Source organism: Tympanuchus pallidicinctus, unplaced genomic scaffold, assembly GCF_026119805.1.
Source record: "Tympanuchus pallidicinctus isolate F22 unplaced genomic scaffold, pur_lepc_1.0 scaffold33, whole genome shotgun sequence".
NCBI classification, from domain to species: Eukaryota; Metazoa; Chordata; class Aves; order Galliformes; family Phasianidae; genus Tympanuchus; species Tympanuchus pallidicinctus.
In genome coordinates, this window is record NW_026294751.1 from 979,596 (window position 1) to 1,004,575 (window position 24,980).

Sequence of the window (24,980 nt, forward strand, 5' to 3'; positions counted from 1 at the left end):
AGAATTGGATCATGATTTAAGGACATGATTTGTAGGAATAATCTCTTTTCAGTAACTCTCCCAGGTAACTTCTATCATCAGCTGCAAGCAGTCCTGACAAGAGGGCAGCACAGAGTGTTTCAGCATGTGAACTTGTTCAGGACTGCTCTCCTCTGAAGAAGAAGAAAGCGTTTTTAGATCCCATTCACACTAGATGCTACCCTGGATTCCACAACTGAGAACTGGATCCAGTTGTCCTTTCTCAAATATTTAAGGCTCTTGTTCACAAACAGGCCTGTTTGTACGGTGCAAGATAAGAAACAGCTTTCATGGTTTCCTTTTAACCATCCCAAAAGCTGCCACTTATTTTCCTCGCACAAACTGCTGTCCCATTTTGCCTTTTGCTCAGCCCCGGGCCCAGGACACCTACCCACACAGGTGGGGACAGAGACGTTCCACTGAGCCAGCGCTCCAGGCATGGTGAGGCACTCGATGCTGCGGGATCCCTGCAGTACGTAGCCGGCGCTGCACTCGAAACGCACCACAGCCCCCACTGCGAAGTCGCTGCCCAGCCGCCGGCCGTAGCGTGGCTCTGGGACGGAGCTGCACTGCGTGGCGCTGGTGCGAGGAACCGCTGGCGTGGCGCACGAACCGTCAGCAGAGAGAGGAGGTGCAATTGCAAAGGGAAGACAAACAAACCCACACGCAAAATACGTGAATGGAGCGGTTAAAGCAAACGTTTGGGAAATACGAAGTGTCCAGATTGTAAACGCTCTTCAGTACAAGAGGGGAGTACAGGCAGTTAGCTCTGGGAGGACAGGGCTCAGCTGTTGGCTCTGCATTTGCTCAGCACAACCTGTGCCAGAGCGCAGCAAAGCCCATGGTCAGGACCAGGAAGGGCAGAAAACGCAGCCCTGCAAGTGCAAGTTACCTTTCTCTTATTGTCAACTTAAAGATCCAACAAAAATAACACAGGAACTTGATGACAGTAAAAGCCCAAACAGTGGCTGAATCCAAGCACAAGCAGTGGGAAGGAAAAGAAATAACATTGCAACCAAACTTCTGCCAAAACAACTGTTACTTGAAGCGAAAGTATTTAGGACACTACAGAACCATGGATGCTGTCTGTATGCCTTCAGAAAATGTTATCACCACATCCAGAAGATGATTTCTGCATAGAGAAACTGAGGAATTCAGCAATGACTTTCTGAAAAGTTGGCTTGCTATATAATGATAGAGCCTGAGCAGAAAACCCTTTGAGGCTTCTCAGCTCTCTTGGCCGCTTTACCAGAAATGACAGTAATTTTGAACAACCTTCTTTGTGATGGGAAGGGTAAGAAAAAGTAAAGGGCATCACCAATTGTTGAAACTGTCTGCATTCCTGTTTAATACTGAAAACAGTAGCTAAAGAAAGAAAGAGAGAGTCTGATAGAAAAACTGGAGGGAAGTATGAGTCAAATAAATGTCTACTGCTGAGGAAGAAACCAATTTGTATTTATCTCTGAATTGCTTTACAATTTATTAGTGTTTAACGCCCGAGTTGCTGGGATGGGGGAAAATACAGAGATGATGAGCACATTAGCTATATTGTTTGATTTTAATTTGTTTCAGAAAGATGAATCTCAAGTAATTCTGTGTTTTTGTTTTACCCACAATGCATCTGACTCCTTCAGCAGTCACACGTGATGGCTCCCCAACCAACACACAGACTGCCTGGGCAAGTGGACAGTGAGACACTGAGCTGAGATGTGGGTGGGCCTTGGAAGAGGAACGGAGAGGCAGGAACAATCCACTTGTGGTGCTGTGCAACTTTAGCTAAAACCAAGACAGCCAGAAAACTTGTGGATCTGTAGCATTGCTCAGACAGCCCCAGTGCGGCCATTTGGAGCCAACAAGCATCTGCCTTGCCTCTCTCCAAACCACCAAAAGAACCTTCATGTCTGACTCTGTAGCTCTGCTTTTCAGTCCAGACTGCTTTCAAATGTAGGCTTCCAATTCCTTAACCTCAGGGGAACTTGCCGTTCGTGTTCCACCACTGGATGGGGGAGTCTTAGAGAGAGGCAGAACTCATTTGTAAAAAAATCAGAGCACATACATCAAAACCAGGCATTCTTCTTGCTTTTACTATTGCAGCAATCACTGAGGAGTGTGCAGGTCGTAACTAGCGCACAGGAAGGAGGAAGTAATCCTTACAGACTCCATTAAAAAAAACTTGTTTTGGCAAAATCTGTGATGATTACTGTCCGAACTACGGTTATTGTAAAACAATTAGGTAGAAATTAAAAATAATGTATTTCTGGATACTACAAAATCCAAAACATGCCTTACTTCACCCCTGGAGAAGGTACAAGTAGTCCCTGCTGCCCGTGGCCCCTTTTGCAGTAACACATGCGAATGCTTGGCTGAACCATAACTAGACAAAGCATGTGGGTGAGGAAAACACTTCTGTTTTCCCACTCTTCTGTACATCACTTTACTGCTTTAAAATCTCTAAGTGGGACTCACTTGATGCAATGCAAGCTGTTACTGAAAGGATCAAAGGGCGAAGTTTGACAGCAGGGGACCTAAGCCTATGACACGCAGAGAGCTAGGATTTTACAGAGCTGCTAGACAAGTGTTCAGCTGCTTACGCTGAGAAATATGATAAAATGCCAGTGGGAAAAACTGCTTGGGTATAAATCTCAAGAACTCACTGTGTATGCAGGCATGATTCAATGAGATACTTCTGATACTAATCCTGGGACGTGCGAGGGCTGAGGCTGAGTGCAAGTGGAAGGTCTGAATACTAAGCATCTCCAGGAACCACCTGCAAGCCGCTGCTACCAAAATAACTTCCATCTCCTTTGGTATTTCCTGTTCAGACTGAAAGTGCACAATGACCCACAGATGCCAAAGTCAGTTAACACTGTTTACAACACTTGTTGATGTATTTTTGACCGTTATCTCTTAATACCTACCCAAGGACACCTTCAGAACAAGCTATACTCACCTTGGTAGACAAAATGAAAGCCTTTGGCTGTAGATTGACCCTTGGAACTAAATTTGATGAGAATCTGGTTGGTGGTGGCTAACGGCAATGATTCACCTGGATGAGGACAAAGAATAAAAACAGAGAAGACAGATTACAGCATCAGTGGCTTACTAAAGCTTTTCTAGAGCTTGCACACAATACTGTTTCGCTCAGAGCAAAGCATTAAATATCAGACTATCTTTCAGCTTACTTTTTTCCACAAAGGCAGGTCCGTACCTGTATGAGAGCCTGAGAGGGAGCTGAGCAGCCGAGAGTGCTGGTTGGGGCCATCGTGAACCTCGATGATGTCGTTGAGCGCAGTCTGGAAGAAGGCAAACTGCCCAAAGACCACTGCAGAGAGAGGCAGCCCATCAGCCAGGCCAGGACATGTTGTGGCCTACACAGCCAGGCCCTGAGCCGAGGCCTACGTGGCCAGGCCCCGACTTGAGGCCTACACAAGCAGGCCCCGACTTGAGGCCTACACAGCCAGGCCTTGACTCAAGGCCTGCACAGACAGGCCCTGAACTGCGGCTTACACAGCCAGGCCAAGTTGTGGCTTACATTGCCAGGCCCTGAGATGAGGCATTTCATGCGCTTTTATTTCAGGAAACTGGCAAGGATAACAAGGGCCTGACTGACAGCCCCAGAAGGTGGGAGTCCTTTATTTATCCACAAAGTCAGCGTAACAGAAGCAGCAACCAGCCTCCCCCGTGTTTGTCTGCCAGTACGCTTTAACTGTGATTCATAGGCCAAAAGGGGCTGCTTTATGAATCATCCCATTTGCCTGCCTACGTAACACAAGGTGTATAATTTCACCTACAGATAATTATTTATTACTTATATTGAGCCTCTGTCATGAGCTGGGCCCCCACTCTTTAGGTGTTGTGCAAAGCCTGAACAAAACAACAGTCTCTGTTCTGAAGGAATTAATTTCTGGATTGTGCCACTGTGGCCAGGGAGGACCACTGCAAGGAAGGAGGACACTCACAATTTTACAAACAGCCAGTCTTAGGCCAGTCTATGGAGACTGCTAATAACGCCATTCAGTGCTCTGGGTCTCACTGCACACGTTGCCAGTGCACCTGAGGGCATGCAGAGTTGAAAAAAAACAACGATAAAATAATGAGAGGATCAGAGGGCTGTTTGTTTGTTTGCTTAACTAACGCTAAAGACTTCTGTTATTTATCTTTATTTTTTAGAATAAAATAACAGGTTTTTTCCTCCCAAATCTGCCCAGAGAAGTCTCACCCCTGTCTTTCTCTCCTCCTTTTGCATTTTCAAGTTGTAAGAGCCCGGTTGCAGGTTCACAAGCTGAGAGGTCTCTTGCTGTGAAATTCATCATTCACCAAGCTATAACATTTGTTTCCTGCACATTCAGGTTTCCAGCACAGCTTTGATGCTAGGAGCACTGAAAAAGTGACGACAGCACACCCTGATGCCTGGTGACCACAGAGCAGCAAAGTGAAGGAGATGGGAAATGCATAACATTTGCTACTAATGGTTTCCTGGCTGCTTTCAATGAAGCCATTGAAAGGCAGCGAGTGGAGAAAAGAAACTAATTTAGCTGTCATCCTATAGTTGGCAGAAGTCACACTTGCAGATCAAGACTGTCTAGCCCATTAGATGCTGTGTTTCTTAAGGGAGTATCAAGACCAGCTGCAGTAAGGTAGGTTAAGAAGTGTGATTATAGTGTAGTATTTCATCTGTTAGAGTCAGGAACTTAGAGGTAACCCAGATCCATTTGGGCAGAAGGGCAATTCAAGTGAAGGGAGCTTACAACTGAAGTGAGCGGCATCTTATTTCACATCTTGCTGTCTTAGCAAAGGAAATCATAAACAACTGAAAAGGCCACAGGGACTGACTAGAACAAGATCAATATAATGCGCTGAGAAACTGTATCAAATAACAGAATTTAGAGACCTTCATCTGCCAGAGCTGTCAGTGCAGGAGCTCTTACAGAGAGCTTTGAATTCCCTTCAAATAAGAAAATATGTTAACCAATACTAATACCCATCAAGCTATTTACCTCAAGTGTTCCTACAATGTCCACCATGCTTTTATCCTAACTGACCAAAATTAAGTGGGATTGGAGTCTATTAAAAGAATGACGATCCATTTAAATGAGTCTGACTTTGATGTGCGTTTATGTATCAATTCAGTAGACAGACTGAACGAGCAAATAGATGTAGAATATCAGCTCATTCAAGCATGCTACCAGAACACAGATTTGGTGCTGTCAGAACTTCATTTACCAGCAAGCTTTCCCCTTCCTCTCTTAAAAGGTGCTTTCCTTTAATCTGTAGCTGCACCATATTCATTTAAGAGCATGCCGTGCACACGTCATGATGAACATACAAGAAAAATAACATCTACAAGGAAACTTTACTCAAGCAAGTTATAATCAACAATACAAGTGCCTGCCCTCTCTCAGAATGCCTGGGGAAGCCATTGTTCCAGTTTTGACAGCTTTTCTGTCAGCTGGCCATAGGTAGCATATGACACCAGCCAGGAGCTAGTTCAGTCCTAATCATCAAACAAGGTTGAACAAGGTTGTAAGAATCTTCAAAATACACCTTGAATTGCTCAACCAATACAATTTGATCTACATAGTATTACCTGTAAGTCCTATAGCTTCACATCAACAAAACTACACGTATGTGTTTCTTCATGCAGACAGATTATTTAGAACCTCAGTTAGAATGCAATTACAGCAAGTACATTTCATACTCTCAGAGTCTGCTGTTAGTATTAAGCACCATGAATTATTCCTTGCTGATTTTTCAACTCTACACAATTGGATACAGCACAGGAACCGGAATGGGAATGGGACCATGGATTTTGTTAGATTTGTTTTTTTTTTCCTCACTTTCCTCATTTTTGATAATTCTGAAATTCAGAAAATTTCCATAAGCTTCAGTGACCTCAAAGCCCAATTAGCATGCAACAGTGCCATCTTCCAATTTCCCTTACATCTGTTTCCATATGCATTCATTCTACTGCTTCATCAGAACAACATCAGGCGTCTGAAAATCTGTTAAGAAAGAAAAATACCGTAGTCCTTTGGCACGACGATGAAGTACAAGCAGACTTGTCCACTGGTGTAATTCTGGGGATAATTTGGAGAGAGGACTACACCATCTGAGCCTGTGTACTGACCACCACAGGGCGCTGTAAGACGAAGACGAGAGCAGATCACGAGGCGCCCTTCCCACAGCCTGCCAGAACCACCAGCCTTTTTCCTGCTGCTCTCATATCCATCTCCACACACATTTTGTAATTCTATGCAGTGTCAGCTGCCCCGACCTATGATCGATTCTGTGCTTCAGGCATTGCAGCTCTCGCTGCAAGTTCTTATTAAGAAAAATAAGGCTTATCCTAACCTGAGTTCATGCCTGCTTCACATTTAATTATTAAGACCATGCTGAGGCTAAGGGATGCCATGTATGGTATTGTAGCCTAATGGGTGATTCGCATTGCTCTCCATCTGCCCCCAGAGCTCAGGGCTTGGCAGTATGAGCTCCTGCTCTTTTTGCCTTTCCCAGTGGCAGAAGCTCTGAGGGGAGCCCAAGATCCCATTCTTCCTGCCAGCAGACTACAGCTCTCTCTTCTGCCGTTTCTTACATTAAGAAGGTCTAACTGCAAAGCCATCACTTAAACCATTTTCTCATTAAGCCAGAGAACAACACACCCACAAACACAACACAGAATATCTAAAAAAAAATGCCTGTCTTCTCAATTATGACCCTGCTCAGGACAGCACATGCTTAAGGGCTCTGATCAGGAGGGAGTCAGGTAAGCAAATGTTCAAGTAAGCTCCTGAATGCTGACTGAAATCAACTCCTCCTGACCCTATGGTGTTAGAAATGAAAGAACTATGGAACATATTTCTGTCTCTGTGCAAGCAGTTCTACGCAAAACTAACACCAAGTGCTGCAATGGAATAAACTGCTTTAGCACTGGGCCCTTTCCCCTTACCTGTACAGGTAGGTCGGGGTTTGTTCCACGCAGGTTTCCCATCCTCTCCCATTATGCACGTCAGCGTGGAGACCCCTTCGATGTCATACCCTCCATCACAGTAGTAGGTGATGGTGGATCCCAGTTTCAGATCTGTACCCACTCGTGTACCATTTTTAATTGATCCAGGATCAAAGCACGATTCCCTGGGATTTTCTGTAAGACAAAATTGCCAACATCTTTACCGGTCTGGTACAACTGCTTTCAAATTGTGGACAATGACATAGTTTTTGACTTTTCTTGCTTTAGATTCTCACTTGAGCATATCACAAACACCAGCACCACTTGCGGGGGGCTTAGTTTTCAAGCATTCTCTCAAGCTGCTGAATCTGGGGAATTATTAGGGTCAGATTCTGGTCCGCATCATTCACTGATGCTCAGCTCCGGTAGAAATATACTGTAAGAAGGAAAGCTTCAGTTCACACACATTAACTGGTACTCAAAATCCAATCAACACGGCAACTACCTACACTTGCCCTCCCTCTTCTTCAGGAGGTTGCAGGAAACTGCAAGTCAGGACATATTGAACACAGATTGAACACACACTACATTTCAGATGTGCTACATCTGTTCACATTCTCTCATTGGCACCTATCATGCCAGTATCTGAGAGCTGTCTGCTCTCGCCATGAAACGCAGTGCCACGTGCTAGCTGCTTGACTCTCCAGATGTGCAGCATGGCTGCAATTATTGCAAAATGATTACAAGCAGTTAGACAAAATGAAGGCATTTTTCTCTGTTCACTATGCCCTGCAGAGTTAAAAATCCCATTTACATATGAAAATTTCAGTAAAGACTACGAGCCTTCAGGACTTGGATGTTTCTTTCCTTCTTCTGAGGGCATTTTTTTCTTTGTTTCTTTCTTTCTTTTCTTTCTTTCTTTTTTTTTTTTTTTCCTGCACAAAATATAATTAGAGGCTTTGATTAATCCTGCTCTTTTGTCGTTTGGAAACCGCTCATTAAAAATGAGGGTTTTTCTGAGAGCAATGCGTTTGCGAACAATTATAATGTGTTTAAGTATTAAATCACGGGCTTTTAGTGTCTGGGGAGGGGTTGGAGGGAGAAAGAGGAAACAGCCAAGCCAAGTTTTTGTTCATTTTTTTCTCCCCACTAAAGAACAGGATTCACTTTACGTCCGCCTTTACACAACAGCTGTTCCAGAGATCCCATCAGCGAGGTGTTACCACCAGGAGCAGCTGCCACTGGCTTCTCCTAAAACAACCAGCTCTCCATTCTGGGAGCCGTGGACCTGCTAAACGTTCAGTGCTCCTCACAGACGTACACTCTTGTGCAGAACAGCCATCACAGCCCACAGAAGGGAGTGAACCGTTTCTTGCATCAGCCAGCCTGGGCCCTGAGGATGAGCAGGGCAGATGCACAGCTCAGAGCCCTCTGCAGCACGCAAGTCCTTCGCAAGAGTGCTTCACCCGCATTTCCAAAATACTTGTTTGTTCTGCTAGTCTTTATCTCCCTGAATTGCTAACATTCACTTTTAGCCCCTTCCATACAAAAGCTGCGCTTGATGGTTTCTTATGACCACTTCATGCCCCTCGTGTGGCTGGGAACAGCCTTGCTGCCTTTCATCTCACAAGTTAACGTGGCTTCAACCTGGAAGCCATCCTCCCAGCCAGCTGTCAGATGCCCGAGCCACGCTCTTGATCTCATCTTCTGCTCTTTCTTTGTGAAGCTGCGTAGCTCAGCATTCAAGTCACTGCAGGCTGCTCAAAGGAGCACCGGCTGATTGCTGAGATGGCCCAGCTGCTTCTGATGTGTTCTCCTCATTCCCGACCGCTTCTCTGTTCACTTGAGGTTCTGTGCCTTCTGGGACACCGCTCCCCTCCTGACACGCCAGCACATCTCTGCTGAACGGCCCCACTCGTTCTCAGCAGTACAAAGGAAGGCAGGAGCTCGAGCTCGAGGAAGCACTGGGTTGCATGTTGACAGCAAAAGGCTCATAGAGGGATGAAGAAAAGCCACAGCTAGAGCAGCCTTTGATTTACTGGGCTACAAAGTGAGAACAGTGCTTGCTCATTTAGAATTAATGTTTTATTTTCAATCACCCACTTCAGAAGTTGAGGACTTCACCACGATGTCCCAATTAACATGGAGTCAGGCTGCCAAATGTTTAGAAAAGAATCAAGACAAAAATGCCATGAGAATTGCCTCATTAGCTCATGGAAAGCAGAGATTTTCTGCACTTCCCCTCTTCTTTCTCAAGGAAAACTCAAAGCCTGCAGGAGCTCCTAGACAGAGAGGTCAGGCTTTTATCAGCATGCTCAGAACAGCTCCATCAAAGAGCATTGTCTGCCCAGCGCATCACCAGCTTCATGCCTGTGAACACATGCAAGCCTTTAATAAGCACTAAGCCTTAAAGCAACACCCAGAGAAAATGCTTGAAAGAGTTTTTCACAGCAGTCATCATAGACTGAAGAAAAGACAAATTACATCAGGATCTCCCAGCCCAGGCACAGCACAGCCTCCTCCCACTCATGCCAGCAAACCAGACTGCCTGATCCAAAGAAAACCTCTGTGCTTTCACATGATGTTGTTCCAGGCTCACGCAGCATTTCCCATTTCTTTCAACAGCAAACAGCACTAGATGTTTTTTAAACAGCTTGCCTTGCAACTGCACAGTAGAGTTTCTGGGAGGAATTTCCACCCTAAATAACCCATAAGTAATGCTGAGTGTATGTTTATATGCTCAGGATGGGCGAAATACTTCTGGCAAAAGAATAATGGATTTAAAATAAGGTGAGGTTTTTTTTTTTTGTTTTTTTCTTTCCCCATTCCTCTGGATGGGTGAAAAGTAATCAGTTTTGCTTCGTTTGCTTTCAATTTCACGCCTCTTCACTTTTGGCCTGAAAAAGAAACAGGAAGCACTAAAAAAGCGTGAGAAACCCTCCTGCTTTGAAGCACCTCACCTGGGAACTCCTTCCCACTTTGTGCCCTACACATGAGGAGCCAGACCTGAATGCACAGCATCAGTGCAGGCTGCTGGGATGGAGGTAGGAATCAATGGGTCTGACCCACTTCTGTGCCCACAGCCATGGACCCACCATGTTCCTAGAACACACAGCAGGGAGATGAGCTGGGAAAAGCTCTCCAAAGCTCTCCTGCTTGCCTTTCACAGCACCAACAAAGCATGGTCTCCATTGAAAAATACCAGCGTACGAATACGGAATTCTGTGGTTTGCAAGATAATGTGATGCAAACTGATTGTTAGAATTCAGCTGATTTCCCAGTGAGAAAAGACAGTCCCTGCCATAGATGCTCATACCCAGATCAATTCAGGATATCTGGTGGCACTTTCTGGCAGCAGCAGATGAATGGGAGCCACCCACACACAGGGCTCCTTTGAATGGACTGCAGCCAGGTTTGGGGACTTACCTGGCGCTGCTCTGCAGCCATCAATCTCCCAGGTATAAATGAGGCACAGAAATGTAATCTTGGTTCAAAAGCTAATACATACAGAGATACTGAGATAAAGACTTGAAAAATATTCTTAAGCAACCACTGGAACAAAAGATAAATTTTAGGAAATTGAAAGCAATGTCTTCCCTGTATTTAAGCTTTTGTTTTGTCACTGTCCTTCTTATTGTGTAATGAAGAACTTATCATCCTTTTGCTTTGCCAGACTAATGCTTGTCAGGCTCCAGTGAATCTGCTACGAACAAAGCAGTAATGGCAGCACTAACCAAGCTGGTGTTGCAAAGAAGCACTTTGTTAAGGGCAGTGATAACATCCCCAGACCTTAACAGGATGCCTGAGGAAAGCACTTTTCCAGCCCAAAGCCAAAACCTGCTCAGCACAGCTCACTCATTCTAAAGGATGCATTCCTTCCCATGTGAAATCCCCCAAACTATTGCACTGAAGTTACACCTTCCTCTCTGAACCCAGCAAAGGCTTTACGCAGACTGTAAACCACTACACTGAAGCGTATGTGCACTTCTGCTTTTTGCTGGTAACCTTGGTTTGATTTTTCATTTTGCTCCACAGCTGACAGTGCAGCACGGGTACAAAGCAGAGATGTGTGCTCATCCATCAGAAATCCCTCTGGAGCTGCACATCAGTGTGGTTAAATGGGGACCCAGCCGAGCCGTGGGTCTGTCCTCCATCACCTCTGTGGCACTGCTGCATTCCCACTTCACTCTCACTGCCACGCTCCACACAAAAATCAGCATAATAAAAGCCAAACTCATTCTTGTCTCTGTTTTCTCCACTCCTCCTGGCCCCAGAGGACAACTTTCTCTAGAAGAGCCATTGCCCCTGAAACAATTTCAGCTGAAGAGCCGAGGCTGTTTGAAATTCACCCCACACGCCGTAGCTGCAGGCTAGCGGTACGGTCCCAGTCCCAGGGAAGATGCAGGATTTCAAGGAGGGGCTGACAGATGGCTGCTTTGTTTTTCCACCCAAATATCACCAAAAGAGGACTACAAAGCCCCTGGTAATTAACAGCATTTCACACATGACACGGGTCAGACAGGGAGGTCGGGGCAAAAGCCTACGGTGTGCTGCAGCACTGACCAAACAGTGGGGCAGCGTCTTTGAACTGTACTTGGGACTCCACGCTGGCAAGGAGCTGAGCTGGGTGTTTGATTTTCTTTCACACATCCTCCCCCCTGCTCTTCTTTTCTTCTTCCTTCAATTCCCATAAGCTCTATTTTCTGCTGCTTATCGGACTCGGATCCTGGGCTCCTTTTAAAGTGTGGGGAAATTAATGAGCAAACCTAAAGCCTCATTCTTTTCTCCCAGCAGTTTGGCTTTTTGGGAAGCATGCAGGCACGATTAACACTGTAGGAGTGTTTAGAAGAAAAAGGCGTCACACAACAACCCTAATTTAATGAGATTTCATTTGTTAACCACTTCATAACTGCCCAAAAAGGGAAAGAAGAGAAACCCAAGACTTAATTTCCAGTAAATTTCATTCTAATGATAGCAGAAAACTTTTAATCTCTCTGATCTTAAGCAGCGCTGTTGTCTTTGTCCTGTTATCTTCACTTACCTTCACTGCAGGGAAATCCATCTGCTCTGTATAAATAACAGGAGTTGGTCATTTTGCTATCATTTAACCTTTGGCCAGGTGAACTCAATAGCAGGAACGACCGATGGAGGTGGCACTGGAGAAGGGAAATGCCTGAGCACACTGAAAGCACAGCAGCAGCCCTTCAGCTCTCCAGCACAAACCATTGCTGCTCCCACAGCACACGGTTGGGCCAACAAGGCTCAGCAGCCTGTTTCACTATGAACACAAAGCCATGCTGGCTTCACAGTGGCACACATCCAGTGCATCTGAAGCCATTTTTTTCCCATACAGCAAGCACATACAGACCATCTAAGTCTGAAGAACCATTTCTTCACAGCTCTGTTTTTTGCAGCTCTAACTTTTCTGTCTTACATAATCCTGGCTCATCAGATCCAGTTTTTCAGAGCGTATTTTTAACTACAGTGTGTAGCAACTCTACTCTTCTGCCTACAAACCAGCAACAGGCTCTGCCAAAGCCTCCCTTTTGCTCTCTATCTCCCAGAGCAGCAGTGCCAGGTCTGTCAGCTTCAGCTTCCTCCATCAGCAGAGAGCTAACAGGATCCAGGGAAAACTCCAACCACTGCCCTTGTCTCAGGCAGTGAGAGCTGAAGCTACCAGAAAGCAGAGGCTTACTTCTTCCTCAAGCAAGCAAGAAGAAAAGTGAATGCTTAGTAATGCACAGACCTGTGAACTGAATATTCTGTTCTTTTTGCTGATTATTACTGGGTTTTTAAGTAAATGATTCAGAATTTTAAAATGCACAGATTTCAGGAGAGCTCCATTGATTCAAAGAGAGCTGAGCATCCACCTCTGTGATCCTCACCTCCACCTCCAGTCACCCAGCTCTGCTCTTGAATGACATATCAACAATTCAGATCGAGATCCCAATACAGGGTATGAAGGTCTGCATCTCCTTGGACAAAGCTGCTTTTGCTGCTAAGAATAAATCATAAATCCATGGTACTGTGCAGTGTTCCTAACAACCGTTCAATAGTTTGATCATTTCTGGTGCTCAAAGCTGAAATTAAATGGCATGTTCTGCTAAGGACAGAGCTATTTAAGTTCACTGTGGTAGAATTAGCTGGGTAGAGTTAGCTGGGCCAGGCACCCACACATCTCTTACCCGTGTATTCGATGACAAAACCAGCATTGCTGACAGATGCATCACTCCGGAAGGCGAGGAAGAGGCTGTTACTGCTGCTCTCTATCCTCTCAGGTAGCTGGGAGCCATAAAAGCTTCCAATCAGGGGGCTGAGCGAATCGGGTCCATCGTAAATGTGAAGGAAATCATAGCCAGGCTCCAAACTGAAGCTGCAAAGAAAAATAAAACCAAAAAGGAAGGGCGGATGAAGCATCAGCATGCTGCAGTAGCCCCTTGGAGAACAAGGCTGGGGTCTGGGTGGGCTGCACTGACACAGTGCTAAGAGGCTGCTCCTGACCCCAGCCAGCTCCCCAGCTAAGGACGGGACGCCTCTGCCTCCTTTCTGTACATACGTAAGCATCAAGGAGTGGGGATACAGCTAAGTTTGTGCCAAGTGATGCTGCAGGGGTTTCCTATGTAGTTACATGGTTGTGTTCGAGGCCAGTCCCACCAGCTCTGGGTTGCTTCCTCCAGGGAGATTTGGATCCACAGGCAGCCCAGAGCCAGGCAGTGCCCCTTCAACAGCATCTCCTCCCCAGCCCACAGCAGGGAACAGCTCTGGGGTACGCACATGTTAAATACCAAGGCAATGACATAATCAGGAGAGACGGTCAGCTTCCAGTCACACTCCTTCCCCGGCGGGTAGGGCTCTGGGTACTGCGGGGACAGGATCACTCCTGCTGGTCCTGTCAGGATCCCTCCGCAGGGAGCTGAAGGCAATCAGGCACAGGGATGAGGTTTTGTCTCAGAGAAACGTTAAAAATAGCAGATGAGATGCAGGGAGGGGAAAAAAGAAAAGAGAGAGAGGTGGACGGATATGGGGACAGAGAGGCAGTCTGCAATACTACCTGTATTACGAGGCCCTAATGGAAATGAGGGCTCTGTTATGCCAGGCTCTATGCAGGGAAAGAGCTCTGGGTGCTGCTACAACCTGTATGAGCCAAAAGGAACCCAAAGGAACCCTGGTGCTCTTCTGTTGCATAGGCAACTCCAGGTAACGTCTGGCATGTCTCTAAATAAGTGAAAATGCTGTCTGGGACTAATGATGTGATCGCGTTTATTGCGCTCACCAACACATTAAGTGCCAAGCTGATAGAAAAATCAATTATTACCTTTTTTAAGGCTGAAATTGCCTGCACGTATTTCCACAGTGGCAAATACTCGCGATTGATTTCTTCGTCAGCCTTTTCTTGCAGCTCCTTCATAAGGGTCGATGCCCTAAAATCCTCCCTGCTGCTCAGATCAATCCCCCACACTGCGGTGGGGTGAAACACGCAGGTGTTGAGCAACCAGCAGCCTGCAGCACTGCACACAGCTGCTGGGAACTGAGCTGCGTGGGGCAGAAATGGGGGGAATGAACTGACAGGAAGGAGTGCATGTTTGTGTGTGCATCCTGTGGGCATTCCTGCAGCCCTCATTGCATACCTCCAGGTAACACTGCACGGGGCTGCACTATAAAGAGAGCAAAATAAACATCCTTGAACCAAAGCAACTTCCCCAGTCGAGCCCAGCCACAGGAGAGTGCAGGCACCAGAGCTGCCACTCCTCCTGAATAGGGAGCAGTGCACAGAATGGGGAAGGGAGAGGCTGAAGGTCGTGCTCAAAAGAACCTGGAGGAACCGCAAGCAAACATTCCGTGTCCATTACCCTTCATCTCAGCCTTTAGGGTGCCCTCCTCTACCAGATGAATGCTTATGGGAAAATTTAGAAGAAACTAAAACACACACTCATTTTTGAAAAGCCTATGGGAAATGACTGCTTCACACCCTCTAATTTTCTTTGAAAATCCCACCCGTACTCTCCAAAGGATTTGGTCTGGAAACTCATTCAAGTCACAGCTATTTGGATCCAGACTTCAAATGCCCCCAAATCTCAGGGGTTTATTTCAGCGGACGTTTTGGTTCAGCCCACATTGTCTAGTGACCTCAGAAGTTGTGCAAAATAAATGTGAAAACCTATTTGAAATGCTAAGTACAGTCATCAAACTCAAGCCTTCAGTTAAACCCCATTTTCTCAATCAGCTCTAACCAGGCGGCCTGTTACACAGCTACTCTACAGCTGGCATTATCTGACTACTGGTTATTTCTCCAAATCCTTTGCCAGCGAGGGAAGGGAAGGAGCAAGACGTTGCTTTCAGCTTTGTCACAGCCTATCAGAGCTCACATCTACAACAGGACTGCCCTGCTCAGAAGGGCCCAACTCAGATCTCCATGTCAAACCGCCTGCGTGAAACCAACCGTGAGAAATCCCACAGCCAGGTGAAGGCACTGGCTGTGCACCTCTGAGAAGGACTGCGAGCTCAGCTTCGGCAGTGCAAGGAAACTAACCAGGAGAGGGATGATGAGATGGGCATGACATGCAGTTATAGCTCCAGGAAGACCAGAAGGACCGTCCCCATCGGGCTGAACGAGTGCCACAGCAGATCATCAGGACAGTCACTCAGAAATCAAGTCATCCTGCAGGGAGCACAGATCCCTGCAGTGCTGTAGAAGCTTACTAGCTGGCATTAAACCAGATGTTAGAATCACAACTAACTGATTTTCCTTCCTTGAGATAACACTGCTCCAGAAGGAATGGAGTTACAGGATGAATAATTTGTGGCTACTGTTTAACAGGCCAACACAGCTGATGCTTATTGCTCCCATGTTCTTAGCATGACTGCTTTTGTGTGTTCTCAGCAAATGGAAACAGTCAGGAGCTTCTTTTATCACTTTATGAGCTTAAAGAGAACGTCAGATAGTTTTCTCTTTAGGATTTGTTATCTTCTCATGCAGAAATCATTTACCCATGACCCCAGTCTTCTCTACCGGCCTGAGTTTTCAAGAAGCCTTTCATTTCCACTTGTCAGGTCAAATATTATCACTTACACTGCAGTACGTCCTATGAGCTTCCAGCATGAACTAGATTCTCATTGTCTCAGACACTCCAGGGACAAAGCTGACATGGCTGAGACATATGTACCTCCACGTACATCTCTTCAAACCAGGTGGGACTTGCCCCCTTCAGACAGGGATGTCTCGCAGTGAAACCATGCAGGGAAGCCAATGCAATGGGAGGAGGGATGCTGGCTCATACCTGTGCAGGAGGGGGGGTCCGGCTGCCAGAAGAATCTGTTCTCAATCTGCACACAAGTGATTTTGGCCTCCCCTTGCAGAGCATATCCCGGGTTACACTGGAAGACGATGGAGTCTCCTGCTTCTTTGCTGTCACCACTCCGGCTCCCGTTCTGGGGAATCCCTGGGTCATTGCAGGAAGTGGCAGTGGAAACTGACGAGTATGAAAGATGCGTATTTAATACAGGCTTACAAATTTCCTCGTGGCTTATACTACTTTTTATTGCAAAATGATGAACCTTGCGTATTTCCAGACGTTTTCAACATATTAAGTTTCACAGGAAAATGTCAAGCTCCCTCCCTCTTTGCTACAGACTAAGAAATGCTAATTATTTGAACACAGAGCTGTCAAATATTTTGCAGACCATTGATTACCAGGTAAGTTCATGAAGCTTCCTTCCCTCCTCCGCTGGTCCTTCCAGCAGAGACCTTCCGTTGCTACAGGCACTGATTTTCAGACAATATCAGATACAACCTTAGCTCCTTCATGCCTTAATTTCAAGCCCCTGTTGCTCTAACACATTACAACTCCTTATTTTTAGTGCACTTGTCCCAGTGCTTTTTCTGCAGTAGGAAGAAGCACCATTTTCACTGTGAAACCAAGCCGAGCAGGAAAAGATCACTGCATCTGCATTTTGAGGAGACCAATGGCACACTGCAACCAAACCCCACACTATCACCTCAACAACAAGGACAAATTCCTTCCTATTTCCATCCAGACTCCTTTGCAGAGGACAGAGAAGGGGGCAGATACCCCAGGGATTCACACTGCAGATGCCAGGCACTGCAGTCCTGTCCTTAAGCAGATACCCAGGCCATGGCTTCCTGCTCCATCCTTCAGGATCCTCCTTCAGGATCTCCCCAAGTTGTCACACACACAAAAGCTGCCTTTTACTTTGCACTCAACATCTGCCACTCCAGCTGGTGGAGGCTCTGGGGAGAAGCAAGTTCAAGAACACTACACAAAGTGCAAGTCTGATGCATAATTGTGCACATGCATGTTTATTTAGTAAGTCCGGGCATCTGCTGATCTTACATGGCATTTTTATAGAATTCTATGTATGACATACTGCAAAGTAAACTCATCTGCCTTCTTCTCACTTCCCCCACGTGGGAGGGGAATTTCACCCTCAGCCCTGTGAGCATCATGCCCGACCTTTTAGAAACACACGTGCCTTGCTGCCACGTCCCTGCAGGCTGTGAGCTGAGCCCTGTTGGTATCCCAGCCCTCCCCGAGTGCTCTGGCAGCTGGGGCAGGCAGCACAGCTCCATTTAACAGCAGGGAAAGTCCTGAAGTAACACAGGTCATGCAAGCTTATATAGATCACTGAAGTTCACCAGATCCAAAACTGTCAACTTCTGAGCTTAGGGCTGGCTGCTTAGTCACACCTTGTGAACAAAGGCTTTGAGCAGAAGCATTCAATAAAGACCAGCTCTGTATCAGGCAGCAGAACAGAGCTTATTTCCTGCTATGTTGATATGAGCCCATTACACCTAGCTGGTTTACAGCAAGCTCTCCTTAAAAGAGCCAGAGGAAATCCCTCTCTCTTTCTGTGCAACTGAAGATAAGGCAAGGCAGCAGCCAGTCCTGGTCCTCCCTGGCAAGCAGACACGAGCCTGGCATGGAGCAAGCAAAGCTCAGGTCTCCCCAGAGCTGGTCTGCTCCCCAGGCCAACCAACACAGCCGGAACAGAAAGTTGTGAGCAACCTGGGAGCGACAGAATGAGCTCTGCTGCTTTGATGTGCTGGAGTCCCAGAGAAGCTGTATCACCATTCCATAGTTTACTGAACTATTTACTGCCATCTCCAAAATGGGCAAGTGCTGGCAGGGTACTGAAAAAGTCAGTGAAGGCCTGGAAATCTGTTTGCATGTTGAAATGTATTACCCTAATGTAATTGGAATAAATGTGCTTGCAAAGCCAGGTCTTAGGTAATGACCAGCAGGACTCAGGCAATGACAGACTGCAGTTGCATTACAGGTAGTGCTGCTGCTTGCAATGACATCCATACAGCAAATAGAGCTTTTTGGGATCTGCATCACAGGGGATCCAATTTGAGGGATTTTAAATAGACTTGGTTTGCAGAGGCTGCTGACCAACTGCTCTCAGAACGCCCAGCAGAAGCTGCTTGTAATGCTGCTGTCTCCAAGGGATGTGTTGGGAATGTGGTGGAAAATATCTGTAATTCCTTCTGTGTGTTCCACAATGTGCTGCTCTATGCCTTGCTGCCAAACTCACCACTGTGAAGGTGACAGCAGCAAAAGGGAGCACAGAATTCAACCGCATTGCAAAGACAAAATGTGAGAGTCCTCTATGTGTGGAGATCCAAAAGCACAAGTGCCCACAAGTTCCTGCTACTGTGTTCAGTGCCATCTTATTTGCTCACCAGCAGCACTTAAATATGGATGCAGAAATCACATGCAAAGACAAGCTTGGACAACACTGGGGAAAGAATGCAAAGCTGACCTGAAAACTGAATGGCGAAGCCCTGCTTGCTTGTGAAGAAATCAGTGTTGAACTGAAGGATGACGGAATTGAAAGTGCTGTGGATGTCACCAGGCAGAATGGAGCCACTCATCTCCTTCAGGAGGATCCCATTCTCCACCGGACCGTCCCAGATCCTCAGCACATCGTGGAACTCCTCAGTGTGGAAAACCATGAAATGGAGTCTGTGAGGCAGAAAGAACCGAGGTCAGACCCAAACTGAGCTCTGCCTTCATTGCTGGAGGGTTACGACAGTACTTACACCAACCTCAGCTACCTGACAGCCACTGAATAGGAAATGTGCTCTCCTGCTGTCTGTTACCCACCTTCAAGTATTTCAGCCTTCTACCAATGCTTGTCTATAAACCCTGAGAGCTCCTATGGCACACATCCCTACTGAAACATCCATCCATGGCCAACAACCAAGGCACGGGTAGCAGTGCTTTCTGAAAAGCTGTCCCCTTTCTGGTGCTCCCTAAGCAAACAAAACCACTCACCTGTCCCCAAACTCTCAAGCAGTGACGTGGAGGTCCAAAGGCCAACTGTGGGCAGCAGACAGCCCCCAGCTTAAGTTCACTGCTGCTTTCACACTGCGTGTGCTCACACCTCACACTGGAAGCTGCCACAGACAGAGGGCCCAGTCAAGGACATACAGAGAACATGCAGCAGAGAGGCACAGGAGCCGTGAACTGGAAGACAGAGGCGTTGCCCTGGGTTTTGCTGAGCTCTATTACAGATAGCCACTGAAGCACTGAGAAACTTATTCCAAAAGGAAAATTAGCAGTAAATGTGTTAAGGTCCCTCCAGACAACTGATGGATTCTCGTGCATTTCACACGTTGTCCCTGTAGTTGCACACAGCAACAACCTTGGCCGTCCTTTTGCTTTTTTTGGTGTCCTACAAGGAGCAGCTTTTTGTCTACCGATAAAATGCATTGATTTTTGTTACCTGCTCTCAGATCAAAGAATTTGCTCCTGGCACCGAGCTAATCTTGTACAGCAGGGGAGAAGAAAAGGAAAGGAAAATAACACCACTCTTTATTTAAATAGTGTCATGCTGGAAAAGAAACCCTCAGCAGGGCATGAGGTGCCCCAAGTTAATGAAACAGGGCAGCAAAGGGGATTTGTGTTTGCCACAAACAGCAAGTGCAAATAGCAGCTAAGCTATCACATACCGTTGTTGCTCTTGTTAGAGCCGAGGGAGTTATCAGCTCCAGGCTGCAGTACATCAGGGTTCAGCCCTGAGAAGTGCATTGTTTTTCACAGCCGAATCAGCACTGGGGGAAATACTGCCCAGCACTGAGATCAGGCAGATGGAGCAGAGATGTGTGCCGTGGAAATGGGGAGAAACCCTGTGAGAACCAACAGTTGGGTGTCAGGCTTAAAGCTGTGACGGCGCACGGAGGAAAACATGGATGTGGTTTTTGGCTGCTGTGCCATTTATCTGGGGCAAATGCATGTAAGTAAGGTAGAATCATAAAAAAAAAGGAAAAAAAAGAGGATGGATCCCAGCAGAACTGCTGAGCACAGGAGCCCATCCTGACGATGCTCTGAGGCTGAGCAGCGCTCATCAAAGCCTGTGCTGAAGTCCTCAGGAAGGGCAGATGTGAATGGAAATGAGCCGGGCAGGGGAGCAGGGCTGGGCTGCTGTGACTCCCCTCCTCATTTCACTCACACTTTACCAGCGTGGGGAGAGCTGTGCCCTGCCAACCAGCAGCAGGGCATGGGCTGCCCGGCACATCTCAGGAGTGCAGTGGGATACAGCACTGCGTTGTGAAAAGCTGTGTGCTCTGAAGCAATCTGTCTGTTCAACAGGCACACCTGGAACCAAACAGCGCCAGTTTTCTGTCAGCCTGACTCTGCTCCCAGCAGGGCTTAATTTAAGACGGGGCAGAGCAACTGGTTTAGCAAACAAAGGAGAGGGGAAAACTCAATTACATGCAAAAAAAACCAAACAAACCAGCTAAAAGTAACTAAGTTGTATGTGGTGCATATATGGAAGCTGCCTGACCAACCCAAGGCTTTTTGGTGGTGCTTTCCATCCAAGCCCCCCACCCAGATCATCATGGGATGATGGCCCCTTCCTTGGGGCAGTGCAATGTGTGTGTGCTCACACATCAGCACAACTCATCCCCTCTCACAGCACAACCCTTTAACTTTCATGGCAGTAATGGACAGACTCATTTCTGTCTCTCATTCTTTCCTTTCCTTCTCCTCCTTCTGTGCAGATACAGCTTTATTCAAAAAGCTGTGGTGATTAATTTTAATGTAGGTTATAAATGAGGGCTTTATACAATTGCATCATGCGTGAAGAGGATTATTTTTCCAATGGATTACCATAAAAATGAACTTGCTGAGAATGTGCTCTCAACTACCCAGAGATCATCTGTTCTCCTGTGCTGCCAAATAAAGGAGCAGAAGAAGGGAGCTTTCATCTCTGGTGACAAAGGGAGGCCCTCGAGGTGCACTGCCATACAGGTGCCTGGTGTCACTGCATCCCTTCATTCCAGCCCTGGCCCTTTCCAAGCTCTGTGATGCTGCAAACACGAACCCAAAGCTCTGCTCCTGGGCGTGCTCTGACACAGGACAGGACTGTGTTGGCTGAAGCAGCCTTTGGATGAGGCCACCTCCTGTACTTTTGGGGGAACAGAAGTGGGGGCTCATGCCTACACTGTCTGACAGAAATCTGCAGAATCCTTTACAGGACAGAAAGGGGAGAATTCAACCGGCAGCTGCTCGGGCAGGAATTGAGCTGGCTCTGCTCCTCCTTCTGTGAGCAAGATCAGAAACCATCCGTTATTGAACCGCACTGAGAGCACACCTAATGGAGGGAATTTCTCCATTAAGGAAAAAAGAAAATACTGAACCAAATCTATCCCCACGTAATCTATTGACAAAAGCAGCACAGCGCGCAGCGTGATGAGCAGTCGGTGCTGAAGAGCAGATGAGCGCTGACACAGCAATGGGTCGGTGGTGAAGGCAGAAGTGCGACGGGTGAGCGCAGCTGAACGGCAGCAGGGCTCAGCTCAGCACAGAACTGGGGCTGACACTCCAGCTAAGGTGTAGGATGGTGGGGAGAGCCTGAGAAGAGAACTACTGTTGAACGAGCCTCATCATCTACCCTTCTTTTCCCCATAGTCCCAGCAGTTTAGCACAAACTTCACCTGCCAACATAACTGCTGAAGGTGGCTTTTGCTGGGCTGAAATCCCTGGGAGAGCTTACAGACGTGGCTCGGCGGGATGGGGGCAAGCTGGGAACAGCAGCAAGCAGCGGGGATCACAGATGGAGCATCAGAGGGCAGAGAACTGCCTGGATTCTGCTGGTGACTGCACTGACTTTATGAGCCAACTGCTCTCAGCATCATGCTTACTTAACCACCAAATTCACACAACTTAGGACCAAATTACATTTCAAACTGCCATTTTCCAACAGGAAAGTAAAAAGAAAATGGGAACAGAAGTCAGAGGAGCAGGAGTAGAGAACAGTCTTGGGTCTATGAACAAACCAGATGTTCAGAAACCATCCTGAGCCTTTCCTTTGGGAGAATAACTGTATTTCATCTGTTCTTCTCATTAAAACCATAAAACAATAAGATTAGAAGGTGAAAGCTAGGTGCTGGGTCTCATTTTTCTGGCTGGGGACCCCATGCTTCACCATTCATTCTCACAAATGTGACTCCACAGAGCTCATCCATTTTGGTGCTGACTTACTCTGGTACTGCAGATGGCAGACTGACCAGATCTGTCATTGCCTTCCATTATCCTTTTCTGGGATGTGATCTTCCAAGCAATTTTATACACACATCCCCATTTTAGGATTATGCCACTTGGACATATGTCAGAATACGATTCAGAAATTTAGCCCTAATGTGGTGGAAGATGTTTGGTTCTGCCCCAATCAAGGAAAGGGGTGAAGAGCATTTATGTTTTACTCTTAGACTTGTAAATACAAAAAAGCTCTTAGATTTTTTTCATACAGCAGTAACACAGGCAGCAACAGCAAACACTCTGGCTTTGTCATCACATGGCATGATAGCTGTTAGACACAGCCCAGACGGGGCTGAAAAGCACTGGGGAAAGGGGAAGAAGCAGCAGTGGCACTTCTGTCCAACCTGGCAAGCGGACAAAGCAGTGTTTGATCCCCCATGGGGGACTCTCAAAGTGACACTGCATTCTCGCTACTTGCTTTATGTCATTATTGATCTACCTCCAGAAAAATTAGCTGTACACAGAAAGGAAAGCGAGCTACAACAACCAGTAGGAGATAAAGATCGGGTTTGCTGGGTGAAAGCCACTGAGGAAATTTCAGCAACGCCGAAAGAATTTGGAACCCCAGAGACACAACCCAGCCTCTCTGCTAGCTCTGAGCTCAGGCTATGGAAGCTGTCGCCTCACCCATACAAGGCTGCATGGAAAAACCAGCATGAAGAGCTCCTACTCACCCTATCGTGCAACCAGCTTCTGCCTCTATGGCCCAAATGCAGTTCAGGTTATGATCGTAGGGTGTGGGGTAACCGGGAGACAGAATCCGTCCTGACGTCTCTCCTTTGATAGAACCCCCACACTCAGCTGTAAGAAACACATGGGTTAATGAGAAGATTCACTGCATTGTCATGGCTCCTACTGGCAAGAGCACAAATCCCAACCTATCAATACAACAGAGGACTTGCCCCCGTTTAAAGAGATTCTTACAGCCTACCAGGCAAAGCCAAGGAGTCACTGCATTCAGCTAAGAGAGAGCCATCAAACAACAGCACTTCCTAATGCCTGACGTGCTGTCAGAGCTCCTCTTCACCTTTTTGGCTCCGCAGTGAATAAAGGCAGAGCCTGCCAACATCCTGCTTCCCCTGATCCAGACGTGGGGTCAAAGAACTCAGTTCTGCCTGCATCTGCAAAAAGCCTCAACGATTCATAAGAGTGATAAAACGGAGGAGCCAGCATACATATGGCTGCTAAATGAACCCCAACGTGAGGATTTTGAATATGTTTTCATTATATGCCCATTAAAATTCTCCAAGTTCCCACACGTTCATGAAGATGCAATCATTCTCATGAACACCCAGAAAATAGGATGCAGGCTAACAGGATGGATACATGACAGAAATTTGTCTTTTTCCCCTCAACAAGCAAAGCTAAAACTCAGCAGAGCTGCAGCACAGAGCTCCCAGCGTGGGAGAATTTGGTGTGCCAACATCTGAGCACCACATGGAAGCAGCTGCTGAGAGCTCCAAGGGGACAAAGTCTGTAAGAGCTTCGCCGTGCCCTGGAAGCCCTCATTAATCGCATGGATTTGGGCACACACACTTCATTTGGATAGACAAAACTCAACAGCAGAGTTTTCTAAGCTGTAAGATATCTATTTGGAGAGGTAAAGGGGAAGCCAGGACTTGACGAGGAGAAGGCTGAGGGAATTAAAATACCCAAAAAACTGGAATGAGGTGTCATGTAGCTCTCAAATCAACACGACTCTGATCTGTCAAACGCCAGGACACGCTGCTGTCTGCCATTTCCAGGCAGTGCTGCTGCATTTAACACAATGTGTTCATCAAGTGAAAGGACAAGGACTGGAAAAGCAGCAGTCTCCTTGCAGAGAAGCACAAAACCTTGTCAAATCTGTGCTCACAGCGGTGCTTCGTGTTAACACTGCCTGGAGAAGTTTTGCAGCTATCGCTGCTCTCGATCTGAAGATGCCTTACACAGGATCCTTATCATTACCTTTTGATGTCGATGGCTGCAATCAATATTAAAGATAATATCACATGTATTAGCTACAGAGAAAGGAAGGGCGTCGGTGCAGCACCCACAAGCAAAGAAAGCATTGGAGGACTTTTGGAAAGCAAGAGCTTCTCACCCACACAGGTTGGCAGGGGCTGATCCCAGGCTCTCCGCTCCCCAGTCAGACAGACCAGCACCCTGCTGCCCCGCAGGGTGTAGCCAGGGTCACAGCTGAACGACACCGAGCTGCCAGCAAAGTGCCCCTCATCGTGGACCTTGTAGCCAAACTGCGGGATGCCGGGATCCTCGCATTTGATGAGTTCAAAACCTGGACGGGAGAAACGGCGTCAGCTCTTCTCAGGCATTTAACAGAAGGCTTTAACACAAGACCACGGCGAGTATTTTCCTCCCAGGAAAATGCTCTGATGGAAAAGAATCACAGCAAAGAAGAAACACCCCATGCAGAATTCCATTTCTCAAATAAGATCTGAGCGAGATCCCAG

General features: G+C 46.8%; 1 protein-coding gene across 2 annotated transcripts in view; it reads right to left on the reverse strand.

Annotated features, from left to right (window-relative positions):
* CSMD2 (CUB and Sushi multiple domains 2) overlaps positions 1 to 24,980 on the reverse strand; it is a 230,522-nt gene that overhangs the window by 59,739 nt on the left and 145,803 nt on the right. For both annotated transcript variants that reach the window (XM_052698617.1, XM_052698618.1), the window contains 11 exons: positions 24,614 to 24,805; positions 23,205 to 23,331; positions 18,746 to 18,948; positions 16,243 to 16,434; positions 13,739 to 13,877; positions 13,150 to 13,337; positions 6,965 to 7,159; positions 6,041 to 6,157; positions 3,227 to 3,340; positions 2,969 to 3,064; positions 410 to 613 (listed from right to left, as the gene is read on the reverse strand). In XM_052698617.1, coding sequence (XP_052554577.1) covers positions 410 to 613; positions 2,969 to 3,064; positions 3,227 to 3,340; positions 6,041 to 6,157; positions 6,965 to 7,159; positions 13,150 to 13,337; positions 13,739 to 13,877; positions 16,243 to 16,434; positions 18,746 to 18,948; positions 23,205 to 23,331; positions 24,614 to 24,805 — 1,767 coding nt within the window. The remainder of the gene's footprint in view (positions 1 to 409; positions 614 to 2,968; positions 3,065 to 3,226; positions 3,341 to 6,040; positions 6,158 to 6,964; positions 7,160 to 13,149; positions 13,338 to 13,738; positions 13,878 to 16,242; positions 16,435 to 18,745; positions 18,949 to 23,204; positions 23,332 to 24,613; positions 24,806 to 24,980) is intronic.